The 23,911-nt window shown below is 44.1% G+C and overlaps 8 protein-coding genes across 8 annotated transcripts; 5 read left to right on the top strand and 3 right to left on the bottom strand.

Moving 5' to 3' along the window:
* Positions 1 to 2: 2 nt before the first annotated feature.
* LOC132259111 (probable cytochrome P450 6a13) lies at positions 3 to 1,707 on the bottom strand. The gene is made up of 5 exons (XM_059756657.1): positions 1,529 to 1,707; positions 1,237 to 1,456; positions 1,070 to 1,165; positions 343 to 1,016; positions 3 to 291 (listed from the first exon to the last, which is right to left on the bottom strand). The coding sequence occupies exons 1-5, from the start codon at positions 1,705 to 1,707 to the stop codon at positions 3 to 5; spliced, it is 1,458 nt and encodes a 485-aa protein (XP_059612640.1).
* A 189-nt stretch (positions 1,708 to 1,896) lies between these two features.
* On the bottom strand, positions 1,897 to 3,319 carry LOC132260591 (translin). Its single transcript, XM_059758813.1, has 3 exons — positions 3,152 to 3,319; positions 2,985 to 3,072; positions 1,897 to 2,926 (listed from the first exon to the last, which is right to left on the bottom strand). The coding sequence occupies exons 1-3, from the start codon at positions 3,224 to 3,226 to the stop codon at positions 2,367 to 2,369; spliced, it is 723 nt and encodes a 240-aa protein (XP_059614796.1). The 5' UTR covers positions 3,227 to 3,319; the 3' UTR covers positions 1,897 to 2,366.
* A 199-nt stretch (positions 3,320 to 3,518) lies between these two features.
* On the top strand, positions 3,519 to 7,630 carry LOC132259110 (E3 ubiquitin-protein ligase listerin). The gene is made up of 2 exons (XM_059756655.1): positions 3,519 to 3,566; positions 3,644 to 7,630. Exons 1-2 carry the CDS (start codon positions 3,519 to 3,521, stop codon positions 7,628 to 7,630), a joined length of 4,035 nt encoding a protein of 1,344 aa, XP_059612638.1.
* On the bottom strand, positions 7,554 to 19,703 carry LOC132259109 (uncharacterized). The gene is made up of 12 exons (XM_059756654.1): positions 19,320 to 19,703; positions 17,932 to 18,056; positions 17,359 to 17,729; positions 16,934 to 17,002; positions 14,891 to 15,568; positions 11,918 to 12,118; positions 10,789 to 11,278; positions 9,878 to 10,541; positions 9,352 to 9,523; positions 9,176 to 9,227; positions 8,167 to 8,484; positions 7,554 to 8,097 (listed from the first exon to the last, which is right to left on the bottom strand). Exons 1-12 carry the CDS (start codon positions 19,401 to 19,403, stop codon positions 7,650 to 7,652), a joined length of 3,672 nt encoding a protein of 1,223 aa, XP_059612637.1. The 5' UTR covers positions 19,404 to 19,703; the 3' UTR covers positions 7,554 to 7,649.
* LOC132260590 (probable cytochrome P450 6a14) lies at positions 12,125 to 14,883 on the top strand. The gene is made up of 2 exons (XM_059758812.1): positions 12,125 to 13,815; positions 13,880 to 14,883. The coding sequence occupies exons 1-2, from the start codon at positions 12,723 to 12,725 to the stop codon at positions 14,293 to 14,295; spliced, it is 1,509 nt and encodes a 502-aa protein (XP_059614795.1). The 5' UTR covers positions 12,125 to 12,722; the 3' UTR covers positions 14,296 to 14,883.
* On the top strand, positions 15,702 to 16,937 carry LOC132260592 (tetratricopeptide repeat protein 12). The gene is made up of 4 exons (XM_059758815.1): positions 15,702 to 16,006; positions 16,073 to 16,172; positions 16,232 to 16,473; positions 16,693 to 16,937. The coding sequence occupies exons 1-4, from the start codon at positions 15,876 to 15,878 to the stop codon at positions 16,919 to 16,921; spliced, it is 702 nt and encodes a 233-aa protein (XP_059614798.1). The 5' UTR covers positions 15,702 to 15,875; the 3' UTR covers positions 16,922 to 16,937.
* An 89-nt stretch (positions 19,704 to 19,792) lies between the features above and the next one.
* Positions 19,793 to 20,310, top strand: LOC132260594 (complex III assembly factor LYRM7). Its single transcript, XM_059758817.1, has 3 exons — positions 19,793 to 19,914; positions 19,972 to 20,115; positions 20,176 to 20,310. Exons 1-3 carry the CDS (start codon positions 19,894 to 19,896, stop codon positions 20,245 to 20,247), a joined length of 237 nt encoding a protein of 78 aa, XP_059614800.1. The 5' UTR covers positions 19,793 to 19,893; the 3' UTR covers positions 20,248 to 20,310.
* Positions 20,311 to 20,426: 116 nt separating this feature from the next.
* Positions 20,427 to 23,855, top strand: LOC132260593 (ras-related protein Rab-8A). The gene is made up of 5 exons (XM_059758816.1): positions 20,427 to 21,020; positions 21,922 to 22,121; positions 22,195 to 22,287; positions 22,471 to 22,584; positions 22,646 to 23,855. Exons 1-5 carry the CDS (start codon positions 20,897 to 20,899, stop codon positions 22,757 to 22,759), a joined length of 645 nt encoding a protein of 214 aa, XP_059614799.1. The 5' UTR covers positions 20,427 to 20,896; the 3' UTR covers positions 22,760 to 23,855.
* The last annotated feature ends 56 nt before the right edge of the window (positions 23,856 to 23,911 follow it).

Raw genomic sequence — 23,911 nt, 5'->3', positions numbered from 1 at the left:
TTCTACTCCCGTCTTTGGAACCTCAACAGCAATCCATCACGAGATTGCGTGAGAAAAATTGATCTCGCGTCGAGTGTGAATGGTTTGCAATTCGGAGATTCCTTGATGAGAAAATTCTTCACGATTGTGGCCAAAACAAATTTCACTTGCAGCATTCCAAATCTCACGCCAACGCAAATCCGCGGACCTTCGCCAAATCCTAAATATGAACATTTCGGTCTCTTCAGGCGCTCTTCGCGTGTAAATCGCAGTGGATTAAAGGTTTCGGGATCAGGGTAGATTGCAGGATCACTGAAAGAAAATTCAATTCATCGTAGGAATTGCGTGGACCAAGAAACTCACTGATGAAAGGCGTAAACCGGGATGAGAACAGGAGTTCCAGGCTGAACGACGAATGGCTTCTTTTGTCCTGGTAATTTTGGCAGTTCGTACGGCTTAGTGCAGATCCTGTGCATTGTTAATCCCACCGTTTTCAGACGCATGGTTTCGTGAATCACCATCTCTAGATATTCCATTTCGCTAAGCGCTTCGTACGATAATGTGTTCTCGTATTTAGACGAAATTACATCAATTTCTTCAAACAACCTCTGCTGAATGTCTTCATTGCGAGCGAGATGCCACAAAGCGAATGCCATCGTTGTGCTCGACGTCTCATAACCATCGATAAAGAATCCAAAAGCCTGATCTGCGATATAGCTGTGAGATACCTTATACTTATCCTTTATTTTCAGCATGGCCTGTAAGAAATCCTCGCTGTCATTATTCTCACTTTCTCGTGATTTTATTTCATCCATTGCTACTTTTGTTCCCCATTCCTCGATGTTTTTGCGGTGGAAAGTCAGATTTGAGAAAAAGGGAAGGTGATATATAAGGGTATATCTAAGTCCCAACCAAAAAGATGGTTTTAAAAATGTCTTTCCCATTGAATAAAATTCGTTGTTAGGATCACTGAAGCAATTGGCGTCGGTACTGAACAAACACGACACTAAACTTTCTATTGATGCCTTAACTGTGACCTGAAAAAAGATGTTATAATCTCATTAATGTTAATAAAATGGAGAAAAATTACACTCTTCGCTTCGATATCCGCATCTTCGCCTTGTTCGGTGATATATTCTATGAGTTTCTCGCCAGTTCTTTGCATACGAGAAAATATTGCCTTTAACTAATTAGAATAAAGAGATTGTCTAAGTTTTTGCTCATGGATTGTACGTGTTCAAATTCAAATATAATTACTCTGGCTGTGGTGAACATGTGAGATGCAACAGTGCGTCCTACTTTCCATTTGCTTTCATCGTATTGAAGGAACGGAGTTGTATCATTTGAAGCGAAATCATTTGCCGCGAAGTATGCATAATCGTTCACCAGGACGTTCTTCAACAGTTCAACATCTCGCACCATGATTGCAGGTTTGAAGACTTTGTAGTAACCAATGTAGGGAACTTTTGAGTAGTCACTGCGTGCCAGATAAGATGTGGTAAGCACATTTTGCTTACGTGGAACTCTTCTCTTCGTCTGTGTGACTTACTTGTACCACTTATTCGTCAAAATTCCAATATGCTCTCTTTGAGCAATCACCGAACCGAGATTTCCCCCAAACAGCGACGGCGAAGGTCCAGGAACGCCACTTCTTCGCCAGAACGCGAAGATCCACTTCTGCCACAAGAACACAAGAGCACTGATCACAGAGACTAAAATGAGAAACATGATTCTGACTGTTCGTCCTAACTTCTCGCGAGATGAAACACTAATACGAATATTTTCAAAATAGCAAGTATTTAAAGATCTTTCTCAAGGTTATTTAAGTTGTAATTACTTTAATTAAAGTAATGAAATTTTATTTAATTAATCTTGAAAAAAGTTAAAGAGCAAAAATTCAAGTGCGTTTATATTTTGGTTTTTACTCTATTCTTGCTTTTTATCAGAATTATCAGTACAGTTCAGATTACTTATATATCTTAAATCTTAATTTCGGATTATTGAAATTGTCGAGCAGTGTGAAGGGATATTCATCATTTCCTCGACATGAATTTCCTGACGTGTTGTCGTCTCATGCAGAATCGACAAGATGTTGGTGATGAAATCAATAATATCTTCGTGCCAAATTATTGTTGCAAATTTCAGAAGCTTCAGTTTTGGACAATTTTGAATTGGTGTTAGAAGGCAGCCATGTGTAAAGCATAAGTTACTATCATTATTATAAATGTGTAACTCTTGCAGAGTGTTTTACGAAGAAAATTGATAACAGTCGATAAGTTTCAGCACCTTCAAATTGGTGAAGGAAAGTTGCTCGCTTATGTATTTCAAAAGGTAATACAAAAATGTTAAGAATAATGGCGAACTTTAGTTTACAACACAGCAAGAAATCACTCCGTCTTCTCTGCGTTCTCCTGCTTGTCCTCTGAAGTCGTCACTGGAGCAGGATTCGCCTTGGCTAAGCCTCGAATGCTCACGTCGTAGACAATCTCCTCGATCTTCTTCACGTCGTACTTCAGAGCGTCGAATCTCTTCCTCAGGCTGTCGTTCTTCAAGTTCAGCATCCGGAAACCGGCATTTAAATCCGCCACGAAGCGAGAGATCATTAAAGGTCTCTGGTAATCGCCCAGTGTGACGGAATTCACAGCAAATCTGGCCAGTTCGGTAACCATTTGCAGCACACCGACAAGATAATCTTCAAGTTCGATGTGAAATCCATTCGCCTGATTCACTTCCAGGCCCAAAACTTCGCCCACGGTGTCGCGAGAGACGAGAAAGCCCGCCTCCAAGTACACCGTGAGCGCCACAAGGGAAACCAGCTTCTGTGTTAGGAAGTGCCAGTGATCGCAGTAGCGGTAATACTGCCCGGCGGGAACGATCTCAGCCAGCTTCCTGTATCCCTTCTGGCACTCCTGGAACCGCTCTCGTGCCTTCAGGCATCCCTGTGAAACTGAAGTGAGGTTATGCTAAGCCGGGAGAAAAATCTCTTTCCCAACCACTTTACTCACCATCTGCAATGCTTGTGTGGATCACTTGAAGAGCAATCACTGCTTCTTTGGCTGACTGATCAATTTCACGGATAGTCAGACGGATTTCCTGGGAAAATGGAAAAATCGGAGGCATCAAGATGTTTATTGTGAACATTGTGAAATAAGAGGGAATTATTGAAAAATACCTCTCTGAGCTCTTGTTCGGTGTTGAGGCTGTGCTGAAACTTGCTGAAGATGTCCATAATCATCGGATTCTGCATTCTTAGGGAAGCACAAGCTCACAATGTTTTGGTTTTCTCAAGACTCCAGCTTCGCAAGTGAGGGGAAATGCGTTTACTGTTATTTCCACGAGAGGGCATGTGGCGCATTTCCCCGCTCCTTTTTGGGACACTTTAGTCGGGACACACTCCGTATTGTATTTTTATTGGCAGTCGCCATCAGACTTCTGAACATCTTTTGACAGATCACCTGCGAATTTTCTCTGATTTCAGTGCTATTTTTGGAGTTTTTCTCCTCACAATCAGGTGGATTTGATCGTGAAAAGTGCGCAGAATGGGTGGCAAAACGAAAGTGGCACAGAGAACAAAGAACAACGCCAGAGTAAGTGTTGTCTTACAAATGTTGTGAAATTCTGTAGGTGATTCTCTTTGACGGATGCATTATCGCGTCACTTCCAGCCGTCCAGCAGCGGTCGGAGTGCTGAGCTCCTTGGCGCCTCCATGCCTGCCTTCGTGGGATTCGGCGCCGTGGAGAACTGCGGTTTCCAGCCCGTGGTATCGGGCCTCTTGACCAGTGAGCCTATCAGTGAGGAGATCGATGCCAACGTGGACGCCAACTTTCAGCTGATTCTGCGGAAGATGTCCAAGAAGGATCCCATTACCAAGTCCAAGGCACTGCAGGAGTTCTCAGACATCGTCACGGTGTCGGACGTAGACCTGCTGAAGACAATTCTGCCCTTCTGGCCGCGGCTGTACGTGAATCTAGCCACAGATGTGGAGCATCGCGTGCGCGAGGGCGCTCAGCAGGCCCACGGGGCGCTCGCGGGCAAGGTGGGCAAGCTGATAGCACCGTACCTGAAGCAGATGGCGCCGGTGTGGATCGCCAGCCAGTACGACTCTTACGCGCCAGCAGCCAGCATCGCCACAACGTCCTTTCAGCGCGCCTTTCCGCCACACAAGCTGAAGGAGGTCTTCGGTTTCTGCCAGGGCGAAATCCTGGATTACGTCACGAAGATCCTCACCGTGCACACCGCCACCACGCTCAGCAATTCCAAGTCTTACACTCCGGACGAGTGCGAGGCGAAGTACCAGCGCACAGTGGCGTGCTGTCTGCAAGCCTATGCGATGTACTTGCGCACCGTGTCCAAGGACAGCCTCGCCGAAGCGGCCAACAAGAACCTCCTCCTTATTGAGAACCAGAAGTTCTGGAGCTTCCACAAGCACCAATCGCCGAATGTGCGATCAGCGTGGTTCGAAGCGCTCTCGGCGATTGTGCAAAACCTCTTCGAGCTGCTAGAGAAGCACACGGCGCAGCTGGTGAATGCGGTGTTTCAGAACCTAGACGAGAGTGATCCCATCGTCCTGCCTCATCTCTGGACAGCCATTCTGTTGGTGCAAGTGAACATTACCGCATGGAGCCAACACGTGAACTGGGAGAAGATGTTGCTGCCGAAGCTGTGGAAGGTGTTGAAGAGTGGCTCTTCGGTGACTTATCCGCAAATGTTGCCCTTCATATCTAAGATCAATGGCGATATACTGAACGAGGAGGAGAAGCTGCTGAAATTCTACGGCAATTTCTTCGAGAATCTCTCGCTGGGACTGAGGAATCGACACGGATCTCTCAGCAAGTCTGAAATCACGGCAATAGTCACGTGTTACTTCGAATGTTTGCAGTATGTCATCTTTCAACTGCTGAAGGAACAATCCACGCAGGAAACATTCCGCAAATTTGGAGAAAAGCTCTTGGACGAACACATTTTGGGCACAATTTCTTGGTCTCTAGCGGACGGACTGAAGTGTCACATGTGCATCTTCACCAAAATACCAACTCTGCTGACAAATTGGAGCCAGAATTCTGCCAAGAATGAAGAATACAAGGCGTTGGAGGAGAGATTCTGGAGCACGATATTCTCGGTAATTGAGAAGAGCATTGAGACGATGGGGAAGGACTTGGATAGTAAGACTGAGGGTCACATTGACTTCTGTCACTGTCTCAAGTATTCAAGAGCCAATCGAAGTGGCAAGAGCAATACAGTAAAATTCCTAAGGGAAGGCGAAGAGATGCCTTCCACCGCTTCCAGCACTGAGTGTTCATCCTCTGCGCCGGTTTACAAGGAGCACCTCGATGATGTGGTGCTGAAGATTTGTCAGATGTACTTAAGGCACACGATTGACTTGAGAATTCCCACTTTCATTCCAAAACTCCACCATCTCTTTAATGAGTTTGGCGGTGAGAAGCTGTACAGAGAGTTGGCGGAAGATGGTGATCTCACCAAGCTGCTCAGTGGCTTCGAAACAATGTTGGCGGATGGAAAATTGAGGCAGGAGTTCGTGGTGGACATGATCTTGAAGCTGTATGATCTTTTCCAGGAGGAGCAGAAGCGGGAAATTCTGAAGAAGCTTGTTGAGAGTCCGCACAAGAATGTGTGCAATTGGATCATTACACGCATCCTCAGCTATCCGCTCTGCATGGAGGCGAGAATCACTGAGATTCTGTCGCAGGAGAAGGTGAAGAAGCACTTGGTGGAGCAGGCAAATCATGCGGTGCAGGGTTGTTCGCAGGAGAGCTTCAATATTCTGCATAAGTGCTTCTTCCAAACAGAATCCGGTGAGATTCTCATTGACAATGAAACGTGTGCGGAGATCATTGATATAATTTCCACGGCGCTAACGAGGACGGAGAATAAGGAGATCATAGACACTTGTGGAAGTTTCCTGGCTCAGGCGATGCCTGTCATTTGTGCCGACAGATGCAAAGGCGACATTCAGAGCAAGATGTTTCTCAACCTCTTCCGCTTCAGCGTCAATCAAAGCACAATTGTGACACAAACGGACGAGTGTGTGTGGGAAATCATGACCTCCTGGCAGGATTCTCTCTCCAGCGGAGACTTGACACTGAGTGACACTCTCTTGGCGGCCTGTTCGGAAATTATTGAGGAAAAGCTGTCGCAAATTCCTGCGGATTGTATGGAAAATCTGGCAGAGGTGACTTCTAAGCTCATCCTCTGTTCAGCTGAGAGCATCTCCGCGGAACAGGAGAAGACAGAGTTTGTGGAGAAAGCAATAGACTCAATGCTGAATATGAAAGTGGGTGAATATAAGAGGAATCAAGCTTTTGCTGAGCACCTCACCCTGTACATTGAGGCGTTGAATCGGAAATTGACCACACCAGAGATTGGAAGTGGCGAAAAATTCCGAGAAGTGTCTTATAATAGTGCAATTGCGGAGTTTCTGCAAGTCTCTCTGTTCAAGATGACAGTGGTCTTCAAGCTGTGCTGCAATGTAAAACGGGAAAAGGATGAGAATGCTGAAGGGGAAGAGGAGGAATTTACTGAGGATTACTGTGACTTCGAGATGATCCTGCTGAAGAGTACTCCTGATGAGGTACACAGTCAAATTCTCGATGCAGTCTTCGCGCTAACTTGTGGAGAGACATTATTGCTGCATGGTGGAAATCTTGGGGAGGAAATTGAGGCGAAAATCCATCAATTGGCCGCCACAATTGAGTTATTTTTCAAGAATATCCCAGAAGACTTGAGGACAACACTCAGGGACAAGCTCTTCGGTCATGCCAATCAACAGGGTGGAATTTGGGCCAATTGTCTGCCGGTGCTGGGAAATTGTGAGCAGTATCGCGGTGAGAATGGCGCAGTTTTGCTGTACGAAGACACGGTCAGTGCTAGTTCAGATGCAGAGGCGATAATTGCGTACATAAACATTCTGCAAGCTTTGACACCCACAATTCCGGTAAAGTGTCTGCCGGTGGTGCCGAATCTTTTTGAGAACTTCAGCAATCTGCTCATTTCGACGACGGCTAATCGCTGTTTGATCAGCAACAACTTCAGTGGAAGTTTTAACGATATGGAAGATCGCAAGATTATGGGAAATTGCCTGAAGATACTCTCAAATGTGGCCGCAAGGATCAAGACGAAGGACCTTCAGTCACTCTATAATGTGGACATTCAGGAAAGTGAAAGCGCCAGTGTGATTCTCATCGCCGAACTGGCCAACTTCCTGGAGCAACTCATCACGAACTTCGCCAGTGAATTCGAGGACTCGCACTGGGATTTTGTGCGCATCGCCCTGAGCTCCTGGGTGTTGAGTGTGTCGAAGAGTGTGATGAACTATGGACAGTCGAAAGTGGCAATTTTCATTGCATGTGTCTATAAATTATTTGTGGCAATGGAGAAGTTCGTGGTGATGCAGAGGACGAAGAGCTCCACGGAATATCTCACGAGAATTGTGGAAGAGTGGGAAGAAGTGTTCGCCAAAGATGTCCATCTTGTTCTGCTCAGAGTTTTCATGGTCATTGTGCAGGATAAAAAAGGTGAGTATTACCTCAAAGGGGGTTTTAGTTTGAAATCCTTCGTTGCTGTGCCACTAATCTATGCTTTATTTAGTCATCATGTGATATATTCGCAATATTTCCGTGATAATCCCACTTGAGAAGTAGTTCTTAGTCTGTCTATTTGTTGCTGTTGAGCGTCGTGCGAATCCAGTCGTGATAGTAGGAGACTCTGCAGTGAGCGTCGGGCAGACCAGTGGCGCAAGGAACGCCCCAGTTCGTGAGGGCCACGAGGCGATCCTTGTACACCAGAGGACTGCCACTGTCTCCGTTGCAGGCACCTTGTCCCTTGACATTGAATGTGCACAAGTGACCAATGTCCACAGATCCTTGGGGCCCGTACACCGCTCTGCAGTCTTCGTAGTTCACGTAGTTGAGGTCGATGGTCTGCAGGAGGTCGGGAATCGGTCCACCAGCAGACAAACGGCCCCATCCAGTCAGTCTCACCACAGCACCATCGGGAACTGGGCGGAAGTCGTATTCAATGGCTTTCACCTTGTCCGTGAAGGTGATTGGAGATTGGAGCTTGATCAGGCCGACATCGTTGGCAAAGCTTGGCTTATTGTACCTGTTAAAGGGGAGGAAGAAATGACAGTTTGAAACACTGTCTTGAGGATTATCATCTCTGTCTTCTTACCGACTGTGAACGAAGAATTTCTGTGGTTGGTACTTATCTCCGCCGTTCTTCCAATCATTGGTTCCAGCAACAACAGTCAGTGCGCTGGGATCTTGGCCCTGAATGCAGTGAGCAGCAGTTATCACCCAGTTCTTGTCGATGATTGCTCCTCCACAGTTGTGACCGAAGCGACTTTGAAGGGAGACTTGATAGGGTGCCGATCCTTCCTCCGCCTGTTGTCCGCCAACAATTCTCTGGTCCGTGAATGAAGGCAGAAACGATGCTCTGACGATGGCAATTAGTGCCACGAAACAGATTGACTTGCTGAAGAACATTTTACTTCAATATTCACTTGATTGCCAGTGAAGAACTGATGGCTTTCCATGAGTTTCTCTCCTTATTTATATCAGTAAGTGAGCAGGAATGAGTCGAATGAATTTAATCGTGTGTTTGCACTGAGGTACTTGAATTTTTCTGGTGATACTAAACTGGGATTTGTGCTACTAGAGCACAGAATGCAAAATAGACCAAGTCGAAGCCCTTGTGCGGGAGCTCAGAGGGAATCGAGAGCAAGAAACTATCGAGTTATTCCTATCAAAGTTTATTACGTCTTCCAAACCGAAATACAAAGCTCCGCGCATCTAATGATTGTATGAGTGCGTTTTGATATCTCTTTGAGAGGAATTTGTGAAATTCTTATCAATTTACTTCTGCAATATGTATTTAGATTTTTATGTAGAGGTAATTGGAAATGCATATCATGTTGCTCCATCATGATATCAACAAGTCTGGGAAATACCGCACGTAGAGTGGCTTATTTTGATATTAGAACGCTTCTGCGGAAGTAATGAATTGAATTGAAAATGTACTTTGAGCTTTTAAGACCTGGAATTAGTGAAAAGATTTATTTTGAAATCCCTTGAATAGGTCAATAGGAAAGCCATTGTCCAATTTGACAAACAAAGTGTAATGATAATGTATTTTCTTCTATCATTTTTCCGTTAAAGGTGACTGCGAGTGGAAAAACTACCTCTTGGACATCGTGAGTCCGTGTGTCGAGGAGCTCAACACCAAATATGTGACTGTGGCGAAGAAAGTGGACGGGAAGATATCTCAGGATGACTTCACGGACTTCTGTCTTACCTGCTTAACACACGAGAATCACGCTGTGCGTTTTGCCGCGTCTGCGCTTCTGCAGAAACTCACGCCAAGTCTCATTGCCAATGATGTGGAAGTGCTGAATCGGCGCAGCGACCAGGAGCATCACAAGGGTGACAATTCCTGGCACTTTCTCCAAGTCTTCTTCCGGCGACACATTGAGCAGCACAACGAGGCGATCGCTGAGTACATGAGAGAGTTCACGTTCAAAGTGAGCGAGCTGAGCGATTTGCCGGTGTTTCCACGAGAGAAGGCCATTTCCTATCTTCTGCTCTGGGATTTTGCGGTCAACATCTGTCGCCGAGCGCCGTCAGAACTGCGCTCGATTTATGCCCAATGGATTGCAGAGTGCAAGTTTGAGTACGTGATCTTCCCCACACTTTTCCGCCTGATGCCGCTGGAAGTGCTGAAGAATTGGGACTCAAAGGTGCCTCTTGGCGAGACAATGTTCAACACGATGGAGATGAGACAAATTGCAAGTAAGTGATAACACAAAGTGCTTTTATTGCTTGTGATTTTCATGGAAAAATTTCACCAGTTCTTTCGCAACGCCATAAGCTATTTTGGGATCTACCTTCATGAGGTCAACATTGCTCTCGATTTGCTGAGAGACTGAAGAGACAAGAACAACATCGTCCATGGTATCATTCAGAATCATTTCAGTCACTCTTTTAGACTCCCGTCGTTGTGAGAGGAAAGCTCTTCGATGTTCCAACTCTCTCTTGAATGCCAGACATCTTTCGTAATCCTTGTGCTCTCGGAGGATTCTTTCAGCTCTTTCCAGTGTTGTTGTTGTGCTCCTCTCGGTGAGCAATCGCTGGAAATTCCTCTTCTTGTCTACCGAAAGGTGATCCTGATGATTGTGCCACGTATGCAGGACTTTTCTGGCTGATGGCTGAGCCAAGTCGCCGATCCTCACGGAACACGGCGGAATTGTTCGCTTCACACGGATTATTGGGGTGTTTGGAGGAATCGGAGGCGGAGGAACTCTCTTCTTGGGCTGTGCCAATGATGCCAACCGTTCGCACGATGAGAGATTCTCTCTGGCCGCCAGAAGTCCAATTCCTGTGAAATGGTTGCATTCTGGCGCTGGCGGCGGTTCGGGAGCTCTTTTTTGCACTTTGATCCTCTTCGTCACTTGGACTGATTCAATGTTCATGGGCGCATACAAGGGCTGCACATCACTGATACTCCGCTGCTCTCGTATCTGAATTCCTCTCGTCACTTCACTCTCCACACTTGATAATTTTGTCGAAGACATTTTTTCTGAATATATTGATATTGTTTCCCCGATTGCTATTCATATTATCTATTAATGCAAACCGCTTTCTCTTGCAGATCCTCAAGTGTGCGTGGGTCGGCTGGCGTGTCATATCTACGTGCAGACTCTGCGCTACCTTTCCGTGCTGGCGCGCAAGTGGTGGCAAGATTTGGCTCCGCGGCAGAAATTGCTTGTGGACAAGATTACCACGTCTTACGTGTCACCCATGCTGTGCCAAGAGGAATTGCGAGCGCTCACGGAGGCGCGTCGACAGGAGAATATGCTGATTAGCGTGCACTCGAGCACGCGTGAGGTCATCGCCACTTATGCCATCGACGATGCCCGCCTGGAACTCACCGTCACACTGCCGGCCAACTATCCGCTGGGCGCCGTGAAAGTGGACGGAAACAAGCAGATCGGTGGGCGGTTGCAATCGCGCGTGGTCGTGATGCAGCTGACCATCTTCCTCACGCACCAAAACGGCACGATAAACGACGGCCTGTCGCTGTGGAAGCGTAACCTGGACAAGAAGTTCGAAGGTGTGGAGGAGTGCTACGTGTGCTACAGCGTCATCCACCAGGACACGTGCCAACTGCCGAAGCTCACGTGCAAGACGTGTCGCAAGAAGTTCCACGGCCCATGTCTGTACAAGTGGTTCAGCACCAGTAACAAATCCACATGCCCCATCTGCCGGAACATCTTCTAAAGGCGGCGCTTGTGGCAAAATTAAGGTGTATTCATCAAATCCCAAGAGACACATGTACATAATATGCGAGGGAATAAACCTTTTTCTAATCCTATCGTTACCGTCTTATATGTTAAATGTCTACTAAAATCTTTGGTGTGTGGCTCACGAGAGGATCTCGCGCGTGATAGATTGTGCCCGGGAATAACTGATTGTGACCAGCTTGAGTTAATCTCCACCTCACCAGCTCAGGATGCGCGCCCTAGAGCCCAAAAAGGGACTTTAGTCTACAAGAAGAGAAAGAAAGAGAGGAGAAAAAGCGAAAAATGAACAACCATTAGTCAAATCATTAGTGAAATGCACAGGAAAAAAGCCAGTGGAGGAAGCAAATAAAAACGTGAATGTCACAAAAATCAGAATGCAATCTCTTATTCACATAATAAATTAATACATCATTCTTAAGTATAATTTCACATCAGTGCGTATATAAATTCACATTGCTTAGACAGCAATTTTCTCTCTCTCTCTCCATTTTTTGTTTAATTGTACAATCAGAAAGACATAAAGAGAAACTAAAGAAACAAAGATCTCTAGAAGCTAGACTATGCAAAAGTGTAGGTTTTTGTGCAGTGTGACTCGAGCAAAATCTCACTTTTTTCATCAATGACAAACACACAAATAATTGATAATGAGCAGATAGTTTTCCACTAACCGTGCACACAGTTCACGCCTCACAGTCGCTGTGAATTTGTTGACGATGCACAAAGTTGTGGCCGTGCCAAAGATCAAATTGTAGAAGAAGACAATTTGGAAATTGCCCAGCCACTCAATCTCGCCAAAATCTCCCAAGAGGTCAAAATTAGAGATCCCTGCAAAGATGAAGTAGACGTGATTAAAATCTGCAAACTCATTGTTTGCTCTCTTCAATGAAATATGTCACAAAGAAAATGCTCAAATTGATCAGAGTTGAGGCAATTCCTAGATAAATGGTTAAATGAAATTGTTTAGTCAATAGTATTCTACTGAACTTCTGTAGAAGCAATACAATTTGGTTAATAACATCTCACAGAATCCCGTGACATGAGTCACTCAACAATCTCTTTGCCGGCTTTCACACACACATTCTTCACCTGCTGATGAAATCCAGCGAAATCATTCCTACGCAGCGCTCGTCAATCATACTAAGGTTTTCTTTTTATCTTCGCTGCTGTATTCGTTCACACCAAAATCATGCTTGTATTGAAGGTCATATTATGCTTTTTAACTTATCCACAGTCACGCTTGTCCCATTGAATTTTGGCAAAGCGCGTCGCAATAGCATGAACACATGAACGCGGAGGTGTGCGTAAACTTAAATTTTGTATTTATATGATCCCGCACTGTCGATATTACGTCAGTTGATCAATAGGAGTGGAAGTGAAGTAAATTCTGCATCTTTCGGTGGCTTTTAGTGCCCTTTAGCACCCAACAACAATGGATTGCACACTTGTAATTCTAAGTTTAATCACTTTCGTGGTAGTTGGCTACTTGTGGGTGAAGAAGCAGTACAGATTCTTCGAGGAAAAGGGAATTCCATTTGTGAAGCCCAGATTTCCCTTCGGAAATCTCTGGGGAGTCGGCAAAACAATTCACTCTGGTGAATTTGTTCGTGATTCTTATGTGAAACTGAAGGGGAAAGATGTAATTGGTGGTGTATTCTTCTTCACAAATCCCGTCGTCATGCCTGTGGACTTGGACTTCCTGAAGCACGTTCTCGTGAAGGACTTCAATTACTTCCACGATCGCGGAGTTTACGTGAACGAGAGAGATGATCCTCTGTCTGCACATCTCTTCGCCATCTCTGGCCAAAAGTGGCGACACATGAGAAATAAACTCAGTCCAACCTTCACATCTGGCAAGATGAAGATGATGCACAGCACAATCATTGCCGTGGCGCACGAATTCCAAGAGTATCTGGGAAAGCACGCCGAGAAGAGCGAAGAAATTGAGCTGAGAGACATCCTGGGAAGATTCACGACAGACGTCATTGGAAGCTGCGCCTTTGGACTTGAATGCAACAGCTTGAAAGATCCCAACACACAATTCCGTGAAATGGGAAAGAAAGTCTTCGATATGAAAGGCTTTGAATTCTTGCGACTTCTCTTCTCTTCTATGTTTCCAAACATTGCCAGAGGACTTCGCATGAAAATCACAAAACCAGATGTTTCGGAATTCTTCACGAATGTTCTCAGGGACACAATTGAGTACAGAGAGAAGAATAATGTCAAGAGAAACGACTTCTTGTCACTCCTCATTCAAATTAAGAACACCGGAAAACTCGAGGGTGAAGATGTTGATCTGGGCATGATTACATTTGAAGAATTGACAGCACAGACTTTCCTTTTCTTCATTGCTGGCTTTGAAACATCTTCATCCACAATGACATTCGCCCTGTATGAATTGTCAAAAGATCAAAAAACTCAGGATCGCGCCAGAGATGAAGTGAATAGAATCCTCGAGAAATACAACGGAGAATACACTTATGAAGCTTGCATGGAGATGAAATTCATCGATCAAATTATTAAGGGTAAATCTTGTGATTAAAATACTTCAAATTCAATCCTTCTACATTATTTTGCATTTTTTTGCAGAAACCCTGAGAATGCATCCAATCGTTCCGAATTTGATCAGAAACTTAACCATGGACTACCAAATTCCTGATCGCGATTGGGTCTTCAAGAAGGGAACTTTCTTCAGTATTCCCGTCATTGGCATTCACAATGATCCCGACATCTATCCCAATCCAGCCAAATTCGATCCGGATCGCTTCACCGATGAGAACATCAAGAATCGCCATCCCTTCGCTTGGCTGCCTTTCGGCGACGGTCCAAGGAATTGCGTCGGCATGCGATTCGGCATGATGCAGACGCGCGTCGGATTGGCGACACTTCTCAGCAAATACCGCATCACACCGACATCGAGGACTCCCATTCCCATGAAATACTCGCCATCTTCCGCCGTTCTTGCGCCCTCGGGTGGAATGTGGCTCAAAATCGAGAAGGTCTAACTTCGACGCGTGGGAAAACTTATCTACAGAGTGATTAAGCATTACAGTATATCTATCAATGTCGTTTCCCAGTATTAGAAGATAAGCATGAAGTGGTATTTTTAGTAGTTGTCCCTAATCTATGTGCAAATCAACTCTATCGCAAAGCGAAAAGCATTGTGTATAAGATAGCAAACATATAGAAAGTGGGTGGTAGGCGAAAATGCTATGGCACTCCTTTGCCAAATTCAGCCTTTTGCAATAAAAGTTGCACTAAAAACTTTTTTTTGTCTCTGATATATTTAATTTGGTGCTAAAAAAACATATTTTTGCACATTTAGGAATAGAAAGAAATACTTTCTTCTCAGCGTGAAAGTGTCTAAGGCCAAGCATTTAAACCTTCAATAAAACGTCTAATGTCAAATAAATGTCACTGACATTATAACATTGTAATAAAAAGTAATTCATACACTAAATCTATGCAACATTTAATTGTCTAATTCCAAATTTAAGCTCATCATCATTAATTATTCATGTCAGAGAAGAGTATTTAGATAAAATGACAGGATAGTTGACCTAGTAATTTAAATGCGTGCTAATTGATATCATGACTCACCCAAGATCCGTGAGAGAAGCGGCAGCGCCGAGCTCAAGATGAGAACTATTGCACTGTTGACTATGAGTTGCGACAAGGAGGTCTTCCTCCGGCGCGGCCGAACGTGGCGCATGAAAGGCATAGTGTAGAAGCCCACGGAGGACGTGGCGCCCAAGTAGAAGATGATGCAAATCTCCAGAGCGGCGCCCAACGGCCCAAGTTTGGACAGTGACGAAATGCCAAGAGTAAATTGTCGCGTGCTGAGCGGCAGCGCCTTGATGCCAATCAGCAATTCCAATGTATTCTGCACCACCAGAAGCATCGTGATGCCAGTGAGAAAGAGGAGCAAAATCATGGCGATGGGATAGACAAAGTTCCTCTGAAATGCCGACGAGGAACGCAGCTTGTCCAGCTCTCGTCGGTCAGACTCTAATTCTCTCAGTCTTTCATTCAGCTGATGCTCGCCAGTGTGACTACTTCCGTTCATCCGCCTCTGATACAGTCCATCGGCGCTCTCGTGCACCCTCAGCGGCTCATAGGGCAGCGAATCCGCATGATTGTTCGCCAGTTTGCGACGAACACTCGCCTCCTCGAGGTTGAAGGCATGATACTCCTCATTCACGTCCCTCAGCAAGTGGGGCTTCACCAGCACTTGGCCAACGACACCGAAGAGACGCACAAAGCCAAGCGGAGTGCACACTGCAAAAAGTGCAAAGACAGTATGAATAAATCGGTTTTTTGCAACAATACCGCTCTGCTTCCTTTCTAGTGAAGAAACGAGGGCACCTTTTCGTTTACCATCCATAGCAACTTGCAAGGAATTTTTTCTCCTGTTTCTAGGATATCACACCAAACATCCCTCTTCCCACTGACACGCTAAAATTCACCCCATCGTCTTGCGGTTTAATCAATATTCCAAGTTTCTTGTGCTCACGAAAGCACAATTTCAGAAGACAGTTTCAAAAGTGAATCAGCAAAAAGACAACGTTTCATCGAGCCCCAAAAAATGGCAAAAGCCAAGGAAGATGATGAATTTTCTGCATTTGAGTCAAAAGTCGATGAAGTGATGAATGTCCTTAAATTCATGTCTAGTGACGATCATAAAAATCAACAAGTCAACGCATCAATTAATAATGGGTAAGATTTTCTAACATTTCTAAGGAGTTCAAGGTTTTCTTCAGCAAAAAATAAAAACTTTCACAGCTTTCTGGGAAACGATAAGAAGCACCTCGACAGTGTCAACATTGACAATTTTATTGTTAAGGTCAAGGAGGATCGAACTGTTATAAATAACACGATAAATGTAAGTAAATGACACACAGAAATTTGCTGCAATTTAAAGGGAATGAAATTTCTGCTCAGGAGGAAACATCAGCAATTGCCCAGGACAAGCACGCTTTCATGGCGTCAATGGAAAAGGACGCTGCTCGACGCTATGCCGAGCGCAAAGAGCGCGAATCAATCGCCCAGAATCTGCGAAAACTCGGCAATGTCGCGTTCCGCAAAGAGGAATACGAGAAAGCCATCAGCATGTACTCAAAGGCAATTGACCAGGTCAGAGACAGTCCGATACTCTACAACAATCGTGCTCTATGCTACATGAGGTAAGCCATGCGGAATTGTATAATTAGATTTTGAGGCACTCTCCGCGCGTCCACGCGCTTACTGAATAACAATTCACTTTTGTTTCAATGCCAAACACATCTCACGATGTCCCACCCTATTTATAGTTCATCATTTTAATTTCTAATGCTGATTACTCCACTGTAATTCCTCCCATGTAATTTCATTGAAAACAATCAAATTCCCTTCTTCTTCCCCAGAGTCGCTCTCTACAAGCGTGCAATTATTGATTGTGACTTTGTCATCAACAAATTGGATGAGAAGAATTTACGATCATGGCTGTATCGCGCCAAGAGCTATTATCATCTCGGCGAACAAAGGAATTATGAGAAGAGCATCTCTGAGGCGAAGAAGAACAATCCCAAGGATCTCCAGTTTATCGAGGATGTCGTGAAGGACCTTCAAGAGTACGAGCAAATTGAAAAGTAAAGAAAATCTTACCGAGGAGCAGAAGTACGCCCAAGAATGACACACAAGAATACAGAAATGGCAGATGATAGCTTCCTAAATCTGGAACGAATCAAAGAAAATACGGTCAGTTACAATAAATATTTACTGCAAACGCAACATTGTGTACAATAAATTTACATCAAATATTTAATTGAGACAAATCTAAATCAAGGAATAACTGGGAATCTCTTGAGGCCTAATGGTGCGAGACAGTAGCAAAAAATCTCTATTTGATAGCTATTCAAACAGTGAATGTTTAAGATTCTTCCGCCTTCAATCGAGCATGTGTGGAAGAACAGTCAATATTTGTATGTTCTAGTATACAAATTTAATAATCGACACATGTTTACGCACGCGGCGTCACACAAAACTACTTTCTGAGAGTGTGAATGAGCTGAGAAAGACGATATACTCACTGAGAAGAGTCTGTAGACTACTCTTTTCTGGATCGATTAGCGCCGAAATGACGTAGGTGAGGCCAAGCACTACAAACGCCAGCAGCGAGAAAACGGTGAACGTCTCATAGGCACGTGAAATTATGCCTTTGCGATGACCCACAAAGCCCGCCGATTCGGCGAACAGATATGAGAATGGCAGCAGCACGAACAGGGAGAGATTTGAGAAGAGGAACACGTGGTTCCACAGGCCCTGAATCAGTGAACTGTTGAGCCACTTCACGTAGTAACTGTTGGGATACAGTATCAGCACTTCGTTGCTCGCAATTGACAATGGCAGGAGCAGAGCGGCTCCGATGGCGATCGCCAGAGCGAAAGTGCACATCCACAGACTGGAAAGAAGAGAGGAAAGAGGCATTGGCGTTAAAGAGCGTAAAAATGTCTATAAAGCAGAGGGCCATCAATTGGATAAAAAGATACACAATCAATTTCAAATATTGCCAGTGAAGGTGTTAAGACATTTCTTTACTTTCGAAGCCACGCCAAAAACTTTCATTTGCGGCAAAAGTGCAGCAGAGAGAGATGATCTCTTACCTTATTCGATACACCGTCAATTCGTCGTCATCTGTGGAGAACAAGTCCTCCCGGTCGCGTCTCCTAAAGCGCCCAATAAGTGCATATGAGCCGAGAAAGAGCAGCATGAAGAGCAGGAGAAATATCTGCAAGGGAGAGGCGAAGAGTGAGTTTTTCCACTTATACTGGATCGCACTCGATTTTATGAAGCAATAATCTCGATGCTGCTGAAGCATGCAGTCTTTCTGATTCACTGCGTCGCATTTAGATGTCCAGCGATGTAGAAAAACCTATTCGACTGGATTTTTATTATTCACTATTGTCGCGCCATTGCAGCAAAACACAAATAAATAAATTCGATCATATCAATGTCAATTGATCATCAATCTTTAGCCATTTATCGTCTCTAAACGTGTGCAAAGGTGTGGTAACTTCCGCCGAACACGGAATTTTACTATTTGGTGAATACACAGAAAAGAGGAACGAGTTTTTTTTGAATGCGTGTTTCTCATCATTTTTTGCCAGCTTCACGAGCAACAAACTCTTGATCTCAAAAGCTCTTGAGATTTCACGAAAACACTGACCTTATAATGCTATTTTCATGCTATTTTCTCAGCTTATGTGCTGATAAGGCGCGGTTTTTGCTCTCATTTTCAGTGCTCAGATAGAAACGGAAAAATTGGCCTTCACAAATCTCGTACTTTTTTTTGCTTCATTTGATAGTTTTATGGTGGATTTTTGGCATTTGTAAATTCAAGTTCGGTGACTATATTTTATCATGGTCGCACTGAAGTAACGGAACTTGCATGGATTCTCTTTGGAGGAGATTCACCTTAGCGTTGAGTTGGTGTGTAAAATCGATATCAGAAGAATTTTCCACAAACATAGAAAGGCAATTTATTAAGGTGCCAAGCGTGGCCCAATCTTGATTAATTATCTTGTGAATTAATTAATCGGAAAAGGTCAAATACTGCTATAATGAGAAATGAAAACAACTTCTGGAACTCAAGAGGAAAGAGAGAAGGAGAAAACTGTGTCAATTGCCTGAAAAGGCCTGTCAAGTGGAGGCGCCTTTTGGGGCTCAGCGGTACTCATGATAGCCGCGTTGCCTGGCAATTGGGGGAGACATCCACTTGATCCCCCTCAGTCGGGTGATGTGATAAAAGTGCAGGAGAGCGCGATAAGGCGACTAGACGGCCGAAAGAGCGACGTGGACTATTGGAATTGGTGAAATTCCTCAGCTGGGAGTGACGTCGCGATCGCTGGTTGGATCTCGCGGCGCCAGCAATGTAAATGCGACTTCCCATCATGTTTCGCTCCGTGATTATCAGCAGAACGGTACAAGGAGCGAGTCTCTCTCAGCTCCGTTGCAGCATGGATGATGGGAAATGTTTTGCCAATCAACTCACCGTGTGCTCGCGAACTGTGTTGTGGAAAATCTGCTCACGAATGTCCGTCTCATCTTCCTCCATTATTTCCTCGCGAAGATGCATTTACCGGATCGAAAGCAAAAGAATTTTGCACTTTGCTGAAAATCAATTTCACCCAGAGTCTCTTATTTGCAGCATCAGCAACTCAAATCAAATTGGCTTATTTGTTTACATTTATATGAGCGTTTTCTCTTGGAAAGTAATTTTTTGCAGCTGCATCTTCTCCACTTTCGCACTCACACAGCACAAGAATGCCACTGAATACGTGGTCCTATGATACTTATTGTGAGGTTGGCACACTGAAAGTAACACTTTGAACAGCTTTTTCACGACAATTTTTGCATTTTACACAATCAATTCCGCACCCCATCCAGCAATCGTTGTTCCATTGTGACAATCAGAGGCAGTTCAACGCACTGGTATGCGAGTTGATTTTCCTCTTCATTCGCCACAGCGCCGCGTTGTGTGCACCACATAAAGTAGAATTGTCACGAACGTCATGGCCGGTGTGCGCAAAATGTAAATATAGTCTTGAAAATTGAGGAAAAACACGATGTCATCCACTAGATCCGCAGTGAGTCTGTGAGAAAATATTGACGATATCTTTCCACATGGGTCATGTAACTTTCAGGTACTGCAGGTATTCAAGAAACTCCATCGAGCGAGTCACACGGTTTTCCGCAATGACACCTCCGCTCTGAACGCTGCCAGGATGAAAATAAATGAGGAATTTAGGAAAAATAGAGAATGCAGCGATTCGAGTAAGATACAAGAGGTATTGTACTGTCGTGAAGGAAGTAATGGCAATTATACCTATTGAGATTTTCCCTTGCAGATGCTGAAATTGGCGGAGGAAGTTGAGGTTGAACTCAGGACAGGAGTTGTCCAGGCAAAGATAGTAGAATAATTAGTAATAGAGATTATAAACCAAAGCAATCGTTAGAAGAATAGATGGAAAAGATGGAAAATAGCTGCGGAGATTTCCATTTAGTGGAAAATTCGAAAGAATTCCATTCATCTCACGGAAGGCCAGCAGTAATCGGATATTCCAGGGACAGTTGTTCAAGCCCAGAGTGTCCTTGGCTGTCCAGGTAGACAGAGAGCAAATAAGGTGTATGGCACGTCGGCGAACAGTGTGTCGGGTCAATTGCTCGCTACAGGTGGCTTTCTACGCTTGCGTCCATCACTCTGGCAATATCGATTTTTCTGTTGTTGAATCACCACCAAAAGGGAGATTTTCTGGCAGTTCCTCCTCTCAGTTCTTTGTGCAACTCCGTCTCTGTTCCATCATCCAAGCACAGCGTATGTGTTCTTTGTCACCAAGTCAGGTCGGATTCAGTTGAGTGACCCATATAAAGTGGTTTGCAGAGCGGAGAAAAGCGGAGACTGGTCGCCAGAATACCCTTGAGTGATGAATATGTGCGGGTTTTAGTGTATATTTTGGTGGCATCAGAGGACAAACAGCGGCGACTAGAGCTTCTCAGGCGTGTGAAAGACGCCCATAAAGCGATAAAATCAGTCTGAAATAGAGAAAAAGGCGAGGAATCAGCGCAAGAATGGCTCTGGACTTTGCCACGACCTACAAAATTCTCGTCCTCGGAGACTCCAATGTCGGCAAAACTTGCATCGTTCACAGATATTGTGATGAGAGATATTACGAAACCTACATCTCCACAATTGGTAAGCATACTGGCCTGTGCGACTCGTAATTTTGAGTTAATCTCCATTTGGAATGTGATTGAGCCACTCCCAGGAGAACCTTATCGCATCTCCATTGGATTCCACAGCTTCAATACATTTATTGGGTGATATTGCGGAGTACATTCAAAACGAATCTTCCCTGCAGTTGTTCGCTTGATTTAGCTAGATCAGAGTGATTAGAATTGCAAGTGAAATGAGTCTAAACATTATTGGCATCGATTAAACATAAAAGATACATGGATTAATTAATTAAGTAATCGAATTTAGGACTGAACAGGAGCTATAAATAAGCTCTGCGCCTTTAATTTGTTTTGAATCGTTTCCTTAAAGTTTCATCCTGAAATGCTTTTTCTCACAGTATTTCTCTTCTTTCTGAAAAATGTATATAATATCTAACTATGCAAATACGAACTTTTGCAATTTTTGTGACTAAAAGTAGTCACTGAACATATACTTCATAAGCTCAGGATTAATAAAATATTTTTATCCTTCCACATTGTCGGAAAGTTTGCTACTTTTTCCACTTTTCTGTGAGAAAAAAAAGAGAAAAGTATCTGCAGCCCTGCACAAATGTTTGCACGGCGAGGAAATTCCATTTGGTTAAGGTATTAAATATGAGCTCTTATATCTGTTTTCCGGACAGGTAAACGTGCTGCCGTGCAAATTGCAAGCACGAGGAAAGGAGTATTTTCAGCACTGAATCCATGAGACAAATAATAAAATGTCACAGAGTTGAGAAGAGAGAGTATAAAATTTTATGACTCATGTGTCTGTGCAGGTGAAATTGCACTGCCAGACAGAGTGCAAATCTGCTCCTGGCTTCTGGGGATCTTTTGGTGTGTCGCTGATAGTTCATGTGCTCATGTTGGGTTCATTGTAGGCATAGACTTCAAGCAGAAACTCATCAATCTTGACGGCGTACCGGTGAAGCTGCAGATCTGGGACACGGCGGGCCAGGAGAGATTTCGCACCCTCACGACGGCCTACTACCGCGGTGCCATGGGGATTCTGCTCATGTACGACGTGACCAACTTGGAGTCCTTCAACAATCTGGCGTACTGGCTGAGGAACATCCACGAGGTGAGTCACCACACACTCCTGGCGCCAAACTGGCCTCACCTTCTCAATTATGTGTCTATTTTTCCGCACACAGAACGCCTCTCCAGATGTGGTGACTGTCCTTGCGGGGAACAAATGTGAATGCCCACCCGCACAACGCATGGTGGAGAAGGCGCGTGGTGAAAAGGTAACTCGCGGCTCCTTCCACTGTGTCTCGCGAAGGAGTAGAAGGTGTACACCTCCTGGCGAGACACGAAGGCGACACACGGAACTGAATAATTTTACAACAGTCCTTTGTGAACACACTAATCGATAATTGTAACTTCCTGGTTGTCCCTTGACCGTCGGCTTTGTTATACTTCTTTCATAGATTGCTGAGAACTTCGATATACCATTCTTCGAGGTGTCCTGCAAACAGAATGTCAATATTGAGGAGTCCTTCATATGCTTGGCCAGGAGAATTCGCGACCAAAGAGATCGTCGAGTAAGTTTTTAGTCAGAAAAATCCACTTCAAGTGACAATAATTCTCTCTTGCGCCTTCTAGGGTGAGAACTTTGACCAGGAGGATAAGAAACAGGACTCCGGGTCCGCCAATGGACTCAGCAACTCCTTCATGCTGGGCGGCAAGAGCTCTGAGAACAGCCGCTGTGCGTGTTAATTGCAGTCTATAGCCAAAGATTGAGCGCGACCCGAGAGCGGTCTATGGAATAGGATAGTCATTTGTAATATAGAGACTTAAAGACAGATATTAGGAGGAAAGGTCTTTTCACAGACATCACCGCCAAGATGAGGAGAGTGCAGAGAGAATTGGGGACAATTACAAAGGCACTTCTTGATAAAAAAAAACATTGTAGAAACATACAACAGAAAATATTCAGCCCTTCAACTTTCATATCATTTATCAATTGTGGGAAGAATAAATTGATCTTTTCTAGCTAAAACATAAAAAGCAAAAAGAAAAAAAAGCTTAAAGGACACATCGAATCGATAAAGTGAAATGCATTTATCATGCTGTTAAAATTCTGGGCTAAAGTATTGACAAGAATAAAAATTAACCTCCGTCTCTCTGTGAAACCATATCCCAACACATTCAACCCCATCAAGACACGCATTCTCTAAATGTTTAGATAGACTTTGAGTTGAGCGCACAAATTATGTAATTAAATAGTCGCGAGGATTCTCATAAAAAATATTACCAACATTCTTGAGGACAAACTTTAATGCTTCATCGCTATGAATTTTTCCCTTTGTCTCATTGTCGAAACCCACCGAACATTTGCTCAAACATTCCCTGAGTTCCTTCCTTGCCACACTTTTACGCTATAGAGGAAGTTTGTCCTGCGCCTGAAATTGTGCCTGCTGAAAACCCACTCTCTCTTCTCTGTAATCACATTTTTCCCTAATCATAATCCCTGCCATGATTCTTGGTGGATTTCCATTTCCATTGAACGTAATCTATAAGCTTCAAACTGATCTTGAAAGACATGAAGATAATTAATTATGAGGATACAAAGACATGTTTTTTGGGACCAGAAGCACTGAAAATAGATCTTTATAAGTCAGTGAGGAAGTTCCAAGAAAGATTCCAGAAGAATTACACGAGATGAAAGAAAACATGTTATGGATACTGCGGTCTTTTATACGTAGAAAGATTTTCTTAATTTTATTAAGTAGATGTTAATGAAGAATTGCTTAAAATATGATGCCACTTGTTAACTTACGTTGAAATAAAAAGACAATGCAAATGAATGTAAAAGAAGATTGCCGCCTATGATTTATTCCACTTCTTCGCCGGCCGCTTGGCATCACA

Source organism: Phlebotomus argentipes, unplaced genomic scaffold, assembly GCF_947086385.1.
Source record: "Phlebotomus argentipes unplaced genomic scaffold, Phlebotomus argentipes genome assembly scaffold_18, whole genome shotgun sequence".
Classification (NCBI taxonomy): domain Eukaryota; kingdom Metazoa; phylum Arthropoda; class Insecta; order Diptera; family Psychodidae; genus Phlebotomus; species Phlebotomus argentipes.
The sequence above is the reverse complement of the archived record's forward strand: the minus strand, read 5'-3'. Positions and strand labels throughout refer to the sequence as shown.

Bases quoted from the DNA above. Each gene is read 5' to 3' on its own strand.
- LOC132259111 (XM_059756657.1), bottom strand. From the start codon at position 1,707: ATGTTTCTCATTTTAGTCTCTGTGATCAGTGCTCTTGTGTTCTTGTGG. The intron at 1,457-1,528 runs GTAAGTCACACA...TCTGGCACGCAG, and splicing joins TTGACGAATAAGTGGTACAA to TGACTACTCAAAAGTTCCCT. The intron at 1,166-1,236 runs GTAATTATATTT...TATTCTAATTAG, and splicing joins ACATGTTCACCACAGCCAGA to TTAAAGGCAATATTTTCTCG.
- LOC132260591 (XM_059758813.1), bottom strand. From the start codon at position 3,226: ATGCAGAATCCGATGATTATGGACATCTTCAGCAAGTTTCAGCACAGC. The intron at 3,073-3,151 runs GTATTTTTCAAT...CCATTTTCCCAG, and splicing joins CCGAACAAGAGCTCAGAGAG to GAAATCCGTCTGACTATCCG. The intron at 2,927-2,984 runs GTGAGTAAAGTG...ACCTCACTTCAG, and splicing joins CCACACAAGCATTGCAGATG to TTTCACAGGGATGCCTGAAG.
- LOC132259110 (XM_059756655.1), top strand. From the start codon at position 3,519: ATGGGTGGCAAAACGAAAGTGGCACAGAGAACAAAGAACAACGCCAGA. The intron at 3,567-3,643 runs GTAAGTGTTGTC...CGTCACTTCCAG, and splicing joins GAACAAAGAACAACGCCAGA to CCGTCCAGCAGCGGTCGGAG.
- LOC132260590 (XM_059758812.1), top strand. From the start codon at position 12,723: ATGGATTGCACACTTGTAATTCTAAGTTTAATCACTTTCGTGGTAGTT. The intron at 13,816-13,879 runs GTAAATCTTGTG...ATTTTTTTGCAG, and splicing joins CATCGATCAAATTATTAAGG to AAACCCTGAGAATGCATCCA.
- LOC132260592 (XM_059758815.1), top strand. From the start codon at position 15,876: ATGGCAAAAGCCAAGGAAGATGATGAATTTTCTGCATTTGAGTCAAAA. The intron at 16,007-16,072 runs GTAAGATTTTCT...AAACTTTCACAG, and splicing joins AACGCATCAATTAATAATGG to CTTTCTGGGAAACGATAAGA. The intron at 16,474-16,692 runs GTAAGCCATGCG...CTTCTTCCCCAG, and splicing joins CGTGCTCTATGCTACATGAG to AGTCGCTCTCTACAAGCGTG.
- LOC132259109 (XM_059756654.1), bottom strand. From the start codon at position 19,403: ATGCATCTTCGCGAGGAAATAATGGAGGAAGATGAGACGGACATTCGT. The intron at 17,003-17,358 runs GTGAGTATATCG...GATTCGTTCCAG, and splicing joins TAGTCTACAGACTCTTCTCA to ATTTAGGAAGCTATCATCTG. The intron at 10,542-10,788 runs GTGACACGTAAG...AAAATTATCAAG, and splicing joins TTCCTCTTGGCACAGCATGG to TGTGGAGAGTGAAGTGACGA.
- LOC132260594 (XM_059758817.1), top strand. From the start codon at position 19,894: ATGTCATCCACTAGATCCGCA. The intron at 19,915-19,971 runs GTGAGTCTGTGA...TGTAACTTTCAG, and splicing joins TGTCATCCACTAGATCCGCA to GTACTGCAGGTATTCAAGAA. The intron at 20,116-20,175 runs GTATTGTACTGT...TTTCCCTTGCAG, and splicing joins ATTCGAGTAAGATACAAGAG to ATGCTGAAATTGGCGGAGGA.
- LOC132260593 (XM_059758816.1), top strand. From the start codon at position 20,897: ATGGCTCTGGACTTTGCCACGACCTACAAAATTCTCGTCCTCGGAGAC. The intron at 21,021-21,921 runs GTAAGCATACTG...GGTTCATTGTAG, and splicing joins AACCTACATCTCCACAATTG to GCATAGACTTCAAGCAGAAA. The intron at 22,122-22,194 runs GTGAGTCACCAC...TTCCGCACACAG, and splicing joins GGCTGAGGAACATCCACGAG to AACGCCTCTCCAGATGTGGT.